The following is a 10,980-nucleotide window of genomic DNA, read 5'->3' as shown; positions in this document are numbered from 1 at the left end:
TTCCTGCGGACTCTCCATACTGCCACTGACTCATGGACTCTGTGATCCTACAGTCAGGTGGTCTTGTTACCTGATACTAAAACATTACCTGGTACTTCTTGTAACTTTCCAAGACAACGGGGGGGAGGGTCAAGTTTGGGAGACAAAGGATTCCCACCTTATGTAAACCCTATTTAAGGGGGGTGGGGAAGAAGACAAACAGGACTCCTCCTCTCCATGGCCTGTCTGCCCTAGAGACTGCAAAAAGGAAGGCAAGGGGGGAGTCCAGACTGAGACAGGGGTCCAGTCTGAAAAGGAATATAACTGGAATTCTAACCCCCTGAAACGTTGCAAATTGCCTGCAACAATATCTAGGGTGAGAAATACTATTTGTAACCAATTTCTTTAGTGAAACTAGCTTAGTGTGTGTGTTTGATTTCATTTGCTTAGTAATCTGCTTTGTTCTGTTTGTTACCCCTTTTACCACTCAAAATCTGCATTTTATAGTTAGTAAAATTTGTTTTATTATTGAACCCAGTTTCTGTAATTTCTAACTGGGGAGAGGGAGCGAGAGGGAAAATAAGAAGTGTATACACCTCTCTCCACCTTGAGGGAGGGGGCGAATTTCATAATCTATCTTTGGATCTGCACTCCCAGGGAGGCGGACATCTGGAGTGCTGGAGCAAGTCAGGAACCTTCACTAATAGACTGTATTTCTTTGAGGACCTGATCCTTTGCTCATTGAGGTCAAGGACAAAGCTACCACTGACTTTAGCAGTGCAAGGCCTAAATCAGGGCCTAAATCCTCTTCCAATGTGTGTTCAGCTTCAAGATGGTACTGAGTAGGGAACTCATCATACGTGAAAAAATCCAAATCCACTGCTTTCCATATTATTTTACTTGTGATACAAAAGTCAAACTTCCACAAATAGTTCTTTAGAACATATAACTAAATGATTTTGTACATAAACAATTACATACAGCATTTATAATGTGCAGTACAAAATGTGTGCTGCTTGGATGTGATAGAAATTGCATATGATATCATGATTTAAACAAGATTAGTTACATGGACTAGTGCTGACAGTTACATTTTATTCAGACCTTTGTGGTTATTCCCCTAGACACAGAAAACACATAGCTCTGAAGTGCTATTTTTTTCCTTCCTCTGCCCTCTCCAAGTTCACTTGTTTTGTAATTGCTAATTGTAAGAGGCTCATTCTTATTTCCGCATTTACAGAACTGTTCTGAATTCATCAAAAATGAAATTAGGCACATGTGCTTCAACAACCTAAAGAAACAGAGAACAGTAACTCTTAAGTATTCCATAGCAACATCCAGTCATGAACACAGCAAACAACGCTGCCCATGGATATTACATGTAGGTCCCCCACTAAGTAAATGCCCAATGTTATCAATGTGGACAAGCTGGGTTTCTACTATATATACACACTTGGAGACCCAGATTCTTTCCTACAGACATCTGCTTGGCAAAGGAGTTTGGGTACAGTTTCAGCTGTAAGCAAGCTCCAGCTTAAGTTAGAACATCCCCCGAGATGCTCTAACTTATACCAATTGTCTGTTGTCCCTATGGGACATATACAGTAGTTGAGAATTGGCAGAGCATTGGAGCACTCTGCTCTGCAACCTCATGCCCCAACATCAGGGAGATCTAGGTCAGGCTATGCCAGCCAGGCAGTGCAAAGTGGCTGGAACAACAGGAGATAATCTGGAGAGGAATATTCTATATCTTTGACTCAGGAGCACTGCTTAGCAATGCCCTTTTCCAGAAACAGCAACTTCCCCGCACTTTTCAACTTGTTACTGGTGTTACAGTTTATAGCAAATGGTATTAGACACAACTTGTAGTGAGATGCAGAACTGCATCATGCGATGAATAAATTATTGGAGTCATAGTAAACTGCGAAGTTAACTTTATAAATCCAAATTGTCATGGCTGCCTTTCATGTGAAACTTTAGTTTATTGGTATCAAGAGGCTGAGAAGGAGGCTTCATTGCCTTAGGTAAAATTTGTTATTGAAGAATTTGTTTTGCCAAATTTAGAAACCACCCAAACCCATGGCTCTCGATTTAGAACCCAAACATCACCCAATTTATCTCATAATCCTCATTTCAGAGTGCAAAATATCCCATGACCACCACTGTCTCTCTTTTTTTAATGTAACATGTCCCTCACAAACGCAATCACTAGAAGATGGGATGAGCAGAAAGTGAATTCTTGTCCTGAAGTTCACAGAAAGCTGAAATAGTAGCTAAATGACCCTTCAAAGTGGGGATGATGTGACAGAGATGGGAGCAATGGTATAAAGCAATCGGACTGACACACAGAGTTGCTAATCAATCAATTTCTAGATGGTATGGACAAAGGCTTCACAGTGACCTATTCGCAGACAGAAGATTTTTTTCACTTTTATATGTCCTTTAAGGTTCCTTATGCTGAGCACTGATGAGGACTTGATACACTTGTTTGACATGCCTAACTGGTCAGCCTTGACAAAGAGATACCCTGATCCTGGGTTAAACTGCTAGGCATGACCACCACTATTCCTAACATCAGCATAAACCAAAATTAGCTCTTTTAATAAAGGACTCTGAGGATTAAGTAAACTTTTAAAAAGGACAGATGAAAACGCACATGAAGGCTAGTCCCCAATAACAGGAAAAGCATCTATTGTATGACCACCCAATTCCAGTCTCCCATTACAACTAATGATTGGAAAATGTAAGCAGTAAAAATCTACAGCCAGGGCTTTTGACTAACAGTAGAATACTTTCAAGATAATAGGCCAGATCCCCAGCTGGTGTAAACCCATGTACTTCCTTCGGTTTTGATGCCAGTTTACACTAGTTGAGGATATGGTGTATTTTAATGCTCTCCCAACACCATGCTGAATCCAAGTTTTCTTACTTACCCTTCTTGGTAACTTTGTATAACGAACATAATCTTCTAGGAACATAAGGGCACCCACTACATCAGCAGGCATTTCTGGTATCTTCTGGCTATAATACACAAATGCGCGCACACAAACACACACACACACATGAAACTCAAGCAGCTGGACACTGTCTTTTTGACTAGCTAAGATAAGTTTTGTTAAAAAAATACCAACCTCCCACATAATATTTATTCATGTAGGTCAGTGTACTGTGGGATATCACCACACACACAAAAAAGAGACTAGGACATGACACCTAAATATATGATTAAACATATTCTAATCAAATTACAGACTTAAAAAAAAAAAAAAAGAATGTTCAAATAAACTGAAAGTCCTACACAAAAGGGGACATTAAAATAAATGTGAAAAGAGATACCTTGTGCACTGCTCCATTGTTGAGCGAATAAACTGACCAATCAGAGCCAGAAATTGTTCAGTGTATCGTGAATGAAACTGTTTCAACAGAGTGAGGAGTCCAAGCACTAAAGGGGGCCAGTCAATTGGATCTGCTGGCTTTCTGCACACCATTCCTGAAAGGAAACCACCACATTTTCCCCTTTATTTTCACAAAAACATCCTTTATATCACAGCCAAACAAGAGTTATTCTCAAGAGGCTTCATGCTATTCCTGTTTTTACTTTTCATATGTTGGTCTCCGGGTTTGGGGGCATCAGATCAACCTTGTCAAATCCAACCCCAGCCACCCCAAATCCTGAAGGGCCCTCTCCACCTTGTAATTCATATGGGGCTGAAGACATGGCTTTTCACTCTAGTTAACAGTCATACAACTCCAAGGAACTAGATCCCAAGTTAGGTAGTTTTAAACTAACCAATAGGAAGAGCCTGAAAGAGGTAAGTTTCTAATTGGGGTGTAGCTTTTTAGAGAAAAGGGGTTAGGAGGAGGGGAAATACAGGGCTTACGGCACCTAAATCTAAAGAATGAGGAGCCATATTCTTATTTTTTCCTGCACTCTTCCCCCTCATCCTGTAGGGCCCAATCCAAAACCCAATTAAGTCAACTGAAGCCTTTCCATTGACTAAAATGGGGTTTGGATCAGGCTCACAGTTCCAAAGGTGAAGATGAAATCTCAAAACTTACCTCCCCATCTATTTAAGATGTACTTCTAGTATCTAAGTTCTCTGCCACATTAGCAGAACCCTGTAGCTAATGGACAGTAATACATTTTCTGCATTACTTTACTCATGTTAGGTGAAGCAGATGGTTGTGCATATTACCTATATTGTGTTTGGCCTTGTACATTCAATTATCACTGTTAAATATTTACAAAGAGGTCCTTTGTCACATCACGACTTACATATTGCAGTTAAACAGTAAGTTATAAATGGAGTTGTACATAGAGAGGCCAGAGAGGGTCTGGTTTGTGCTATATATAAAAACAAAAAATCTAGCCCATACATTTTAAGTCAAGAGCCGAATATCTTGAATACATCTACATTTACATAGAGTCCAACTGTATTTATGTAATAACAATTTATACAATACCTAGATTTTTGTTGTACTGAAGTTTTGGCAGCTGGGCAATCAGAAATAGGAAGTTGACTGTGGGGAAATATGGTAGTCGTTTCGTAGTTATATATATCTGGGAAGAAAAAGGAACACACAGTGTTTACATGCTTATCAACAGAAGCTACATGAGGAAACCAAAATAACATAGACCTTATTTGTATCAGAACTTAATGTATGTATTGGCTAATATCACACAGTAGCATGCATCAGACCTTATTCAATGGGTTATGAATGCCAGCTGCTTCCAGATAGGCTGTGATTTCATACAAAAGTGTGTTGTCTTCTTTAGGGTAAGGCAATGACGGATTCTGATAATGGGCTTCAATGTCAGCCAAGATTGCTCTAAAATGGCAAAAAGATAGAGATCAACTTTATCTATTTCATTATAAATGCACAGTTCAGTTAAAATAATAAATAAATAAATAAATAAATAATAATAATAGGCAAGCCTGAAGTCATACTGCAATTGAGAAACAGGTCATATTAATAAAGTAAAAAGTTGCAGATATAGACTCTTGGAAATTGTTACAAGCAATAATCAAAGAAAAATAAACTGCTCTCAGTTTTTCAGATGCTCCTTTTACTAAGGGCATGTATTTTAGTGTTAGCACCAGCCAGGATCTGCACAATTAGAAGAAGTGAGAGAGCACAGAATATGGTGACATTTTTACATCACTGTTTATATCTCTTATCTAAGTTTGACTTGCATTTCAGATATATCCAAATATTGAATATATTCAAAAACTGTATCTTTTTATTGGCATTTAAATTAACAGCAAGTCGTGGCAACTATTGTTTCTGACTTTGCCAGTGGTTATCTGAATCCGAAACTGCCAAAAATTTGCCCACTTTTTTTTTTTTTTTAAATTTGGCTCAAGTCACAACAGCGATCACCACCACCTATAATGCTATCAAAGCATGCTGCTTCTTACTTATTGAGATTTTCCAGAGCGGCTGCCAAATGCTTGGAGTCGAACCTGCAGGAGTAATTTAATTCATTGGTAATTTGCCTTCTTAAAATTTGCATCTGACCAACCTGTAAAGGGAAAATAAATAAGTAAGTAAGTAAGTAAATAAATAAATAAATAATAAGGAAGTAGCGAAAACAATGTTTAATTTTTCAAAAAACAGAGAGAAAACACGTTTAACAGTAACCACTTACATTTATACAAAGCCTTATATCCAGAGAGACTTAATCCTTTACAAACTGATAAACTATTTTATATATCAAGCATCTGCCCACCAACGAAGTTGCACCCTGCATCTAGGTGAAATGTAGTGGCCTTTCTATAGACCAGAGCAGCTGCATTAGAGAGTAGTTTAAGAAAGAAATTTGAACTAGTGATTCTCAAGTGTTTTCATATTAGGGGCTATTTCTCAATATAGCAAGAGTTTCAAAGCACATCTACCCTCCTGTACTCTTCATCCTGATCCCTCCTTGACCTGTGCCACGTATACTGCTTGGATATATGACAAAAGAAAGTATTAAGGGGACAAGGTGAAAAGACCCGTGACGTGAGGGATGTAACCAGTTGATTATGTCATCTGATTTTGTATCTGTGCTATTTATTCCCTCGCCCAAATACTTAATCTCTTCTAGTTTCCTGCAGTCTTCATTGATCTTTAAGTCACTTTGCAGTTTGAGTCTCATATGTGTTTAATAATAGAGTCATGGGGTCATTGATTATGGTAAAATGTACACTAGCAAAACACCCACCAGACATATAAAAGTCAGCAAGACAGGGAAAAGAGGTGTTTGTTAGAGTTTAGCGGGTCAAACATAAAAGCTTTTGGATACCATCAAGAGATCCCTGGACAGAGCTACAACAAACTGCAAGTATAAGCACTTGAAAACTGTTGAATGCTTCACCATTGTGATGAAAGCAGCTCTGAGAGATCCTGCTTTATGCCTGAAGCTGAAGAAGTTATTTTAAGCCAGAAAGTGTTATTGCTCAAGTTGGTATTTGGCCCAGACACCAGGGCTGAGTACCCCTCCCCTTGCAGAAAATGCCATGGGATCACTAATGACCGCAAGCGGCCAAAGTATAGGTTTTGCCTTTCAGAAACACAGCACCTCTAGCAATGCAGCTATGTGATTTGGAAATACTAACAAAGAAAAGATTCACCAGCACCACTTTAGGCAGCACCTTGGGATTTCCTTAGAGAACTCCCATCCCATTACTGACTTGGCTCAGTCCTGCTTAACGTGTAATACACTACAGGATCACTGGAAGAGGCAGAACAATTACTGATTCTACTTTTCTAAAATAATTACATTAAAATATGTAACTGACAGTCTGTACCCCTATGTTCACCCCTTTTACAAGACTATGATAAATATTGCACAAAGTATGTCTTATTTGAAAACTCATAATTTGCTGATCATTATTGTCCTGGTATAATATGTGCGGCAACATCGCATGTAAAGTTATAAGATTCCTCTGTATGGTATTACCAAGACTTGTTCCAAGTCTGGAGGGAGCAGCCACAAACCAGTTCCCCAAAGACAAAGGTTAGCCAATGCATCAGCCAGGTGTCAACAAAATCAAATTGACCATTGCCTGGTTAAGTGGCCATTTTTTGGCAGGAAAGAGGATGTGGGTGAAAATCTACATCTTGACAAAAAGTCAGCTGAGGGTTCCCGTCCACACAGACTTTCTGTCTCCTGAACCTCAGCTGGAGATGATTCTCAAAGAAGAGAGAAAGCTGTAAGAAAGAGGAGCAGATGCCCCAAATGATTCCTCCCTTTCTCTCTACTCATGGCATCAACAACACTTGAAGAACAAAGGAAGCAGCACTGGACTGGGGGAGGGATTCTGACTGAAAGGAATTCAGCCAGTAAGAATACTGAAATGTGGTGAATTTTGCTTTGAATTCACTTACCTTGTTAAGTTAGGGATTAGTCATGTTTTACTTTTATTTTCATGTAACCAATTCTGATTTTTATGCCTCCTTACTTGTAATCACTTAAAATCTACCTTTTGTACTTATTAAGCTTGTTTTATTGTTTTATCTAAACCAGCATGCTTGGGATTGAAGAGTTTGAGAAACTCCATTTGGGATAAGAGGATTTGTGCATATAATTTTCTATTAATAAAATGATGGACTTTATATGAACTTGTATCAAGAAGAGAGCTAGGCAATACAAAATTATGGGGAACGTCTGGGACTGGGGAATTTGCTGGTGTTGCTCTGCTATGTAATGCATGAGTGGCTGGTTATAGCACTCAAAGTATAACTGGGAGTAACTTACATACCGGAGGCTGTGTGTGAGTAGACCAGAATTAGTAGCTCTCATAGTGAAACAGTGTAAAAAGCACCCCAGGTTGGAGAACTGAGGGGGACAGCTGTTCATCAGTCCAGATTGTACCCTGGGTAATGTCCCAATAACAAATACCACAGTTCCTGAAGTGCACTGTGCTCAGCAGTGGAAAAAAAAAGTTATAACAAATGTACCTTCATTATGGCATCAAGATATACAGCCCAGATCTTCTGAGTTTTGGCAACTGCTGCAGAATAAATTTTGCTAGAATTTGCTGCAACAAAGAAACGTCGAGTAAGTACATTCAGAAATCCTTTAACAACTAGCTTTCCAGAAGCCTGCATCTGAGGCACTTACCTACAATTCCTTTGAGAGGGCTGACCACATTCATAAGAGATCTTAATGCTTCCTGTACAGTTCTGTCTCTTTGTATATTTTTCTGAAACATACCGAGGAAATTCTAAAAACAAATGAGCAGATATTACATACACACAAAATATGCTTTATCTTAGTAGCACAATATAGGGATTATAGCAATGAGATCAACGTTTTTTTAACAGCAATTGTGTTGTTATAGGGAGAGCTGGGTAGGAAAATTCTCCCGGACACAAGGCTAAAGAATATCATGGTTAATCTTTCTACTTCACTGGTATTAGGACACCAACCTGCTGCTCCCATTAGTGAATAATTCTTGAGGAACCAACCTTTTGCTTACCTTATTTAGCTTTTAAAGAAGTTCCCATTTCACTTATGCATTAAAATGTTTCATTCATTTTTTGCCAGACCATAGTATTAATTTAAGCTGCTTTGGAGTTATTTGAATAAAGGACTTGATTTCAAGTATGGATGTCGTCAGAAAAAGATTATGTAGAATTGACACCTTACTTATTTAGTAAAAACAATATACCATTCAGCTAAGCACAAAGAATCCAATTTTTTGAAGAAAAAAAAAAAGAAAAAGAAAAAGAAAAACAGAGGCTGACCCAAGGTCAACATTAAATTATACCAGGACACGAAAACAATACCCCTCTAGTACTTACTCCCCACACGTCACCCATTTAACCTGTAAACTACTGTAACAGCACTTAAACCAAAGCAACAGCTCTGACATTTTGTCCATCTGATATCTAGGATTTTATCTTTGTGAAGAATACTTGTTTGGATTCAAATGTGTTTGACACAAAAACTCTTCTTATAAAAGGCTGGCAAGAGTGATCAAACATTACAGTATTGGTTTTTAAGTGGCGAATGCCCACTAAAACAAATTCCCGAGCACTAAGACAGAATGTTCCTTAAAAATGGAAGCTCAAACGTTACCTGCAGCTCCTTCACAATCATGAAGCAGAGCAGTCTGTCTAGACCATTCAGACCAAAAGTGCCTAAAGTGTCTTGAATCTCTGAGAAGAGGCGACTGTTAGTTACTTCCTGATGAGTTTTCATATCATACCATGTGTTCATTTGGTCAATGTAACAGGTGACTCTAAAGGAAAATTCAGAAACAAAACAACTTTTTTAGAAGTGCTAGGTGCAGTTTCTAAGAGGCCCTTGTGCCCCGGAATCTCTTGGTGCCAATTAGCACAGGGCACAGAAGTGCATAAGGGTTACATGGATCCCCTGGGTCTGGTATCTATATACTAGTTCACTAAACTATGTCATGTAAGGTTTCTAATGAAAGCCTGCATCACACTGATCCTCGATTGTTGTGAAATGTATGTATGGATGATAGATAAGGAGTTGTGTGTGTGTATAGGCACACACAGAAAATTATGTTCTTAAGGTCTGTGGCTTGGGGCTAATCACCAAAAGGTGAGAAACAGGTTTCTTTCATGTAGACGATGTTTCTCCATTGTCTGTCTACATGTAATTGAGTATCATATACTTTACAATGAATTTCTATTTACAGTCTGAGCAAAATGCTAAGCACATGATTGCAGAATTTCCAGGGGAGATCCTAAAGAGGAAAACAGAAGAAGCTGGGGTTATCAGTTTGTAAGTGCTGACACTGGATTTTTCGACTATAACTGCAGAAACAGAGATAAACTCTGCAGCTTTGCACTGAGGAGGTAAGAGGACAGAGTGCTTGTCTCATGAATGGAAGATCACAGCGAAGTCTGGTTGTCAATATGCTGGAAGGATTTAGGGTGAGCTTTTGCTCTATATGACATGACAGTGTCTTGTTAGTTAAGTTTAGTCTCTAGTATGCGTGTTATGATTTTATTTTACATGCAATCCTTTGTTTCCAATATTTCTGCTCACTAACATTTGAATCTCTGTTCTTGGTTAAATAAACATACACTTAATTTCTCTACAAACAAATCTAAGGGCTGTGTGTCAAGCAGAGCTGTGTTCTACAGTGGAACTGGTAAACTAAGCTGTACTCTTCCTTTGGAAACAGGATCTGGTAATTCTGTGAGTGTCCAGTGGAACAGCAGCTGGGCACTCCAGGGAGATGCTCAGAAGAATCAGGGGTTGTAGTGTGCCTACCGTTAACCTGTACAGAGACAGCAGGGCCTGCGGAGGCCTGGGAGGCAGTGCTCGTGTTCCCAGAGACTGATGGAGCCGGGGAACTGACCCAAAGCAGGCATAAACAAAGCTTCCTCGTGCTAAGAACAGGTGGTAGTGAGGTGACTCACAACCCTGGGTACCCCCAGGAAGTGCTACAGACCTAGGTAGCAAGTTAAGTTACTCAGACAGACATTAGACATGAACTGGCCATAGGTGCCAGACGATCTCTGGGCACTCTCTCCGATGCCAAATCCTGCCACTCTTACTGGGTCCGTGTCATCTGTTTTTTTTTTTTTGGTAACGCTTTAAAGCATTGTTCCTGGGCTAATCTTAAAAGTACAGGATAGATTTGGGAAAGTTCTTTCTTCTGAATATTTAAACAGCAGAGACCACCACCAAGGAAAATGTATACTGATTACAAGGGAGCAAATACGTCAGCATTACGAAAAGGGGATTCAAATAATGCAGTGCATGAACTATAATGCAGTTTGAGACATATGGTACTCACTTCGGGTCTGTGATCCTCAGTATTTCTCTGCAAAGCCGACCAATAAATGTTATAGATTCATCCACAGGTGTGAATTTGGGTATTGGAATATGGGTGGACTGGTATATACTTTGCCAGTCTTGAATCTGAAAAACACATTTTAGAATAATTTTTCAACTCTATCCTTGGTCCCTTTCAATTTGGCTTCAGAGAATTATTTTGCTTTTCTTGAAGAACAACAGTGAACAGGAATCTGTAC

General features: G+C 39.1%; 1 protein-coding gene across 2 annotated transcripts in view; it reads right to left on the bottom strand.

Moving 5' to 3' along the window:
* Positions 1-859: 859 nt before the first annotated feature.
* The window catches only part of WASHC5 (WASH complex subunit 5), a 34,736-nt gene continuing 24,615 nt past the window's right edge, over positions 860-10,980 (bottom strand). For both annotated transcript variants that reach the window (XM_077809800.1, XM_077809802.1), the window contains 10 exons: positions 10,743-10,867; positions 9,047-9,209; positions 8,087-8,189; positions 7,924-8,003; positions 5,400-5,503; positions 4,680-4,809; positions 4,444-4,540; positions 3,316-3,469; positions 2,913-3,000; positions 860-1,270 (listed from right to left, as the gene is read on the bottom strand). In XM_077809800.1, coding sequence (XP_077665926.1) covers positions 1,214-1,270; positions 2,913-3,000; positions 3,316-3,469; positions 4,444-4,540; positions 4,680-4,809; positions 5,400-5,503; positions 7,924-8,003; positions 8,087-8,189; positions 9,047-9,209; positions 10,743-10,867 — 1,101 coding nt within the window. In that variant the 3' untranslated portion in view covers positions 860-1,213. The remainder of the gene's footprint in view (positions 1,271-2,912; positions 3,001-3,315; positions 3,470-4,443; positions 4,541-4,679; positions 4,810-5,399; positions 5,504-7,923; positions 8,004-8,086; positions 8,190-9,046; positions 9,210-10,742; positions 10,868-10,980) is intronic.

This window comes from Eretmochelys imbricata, chromosome 2, assembly GCF_965152235.1.
Source record: "Eretmochelys imbricata isolate rEreImb1 chromosome 2, rEreImb1.hap1, whole genome shotgun sequence".
In the NCBI taxonomy this organism is placed as follows: Eukaryota; Metazoa; Chordata; order Testudines; family Cheloniidae; genus Eretmochelys; species Eretmochelys imbricata.
This window is presented reverse-complemented; position numbering and strand designations above follow the sequence as displayed.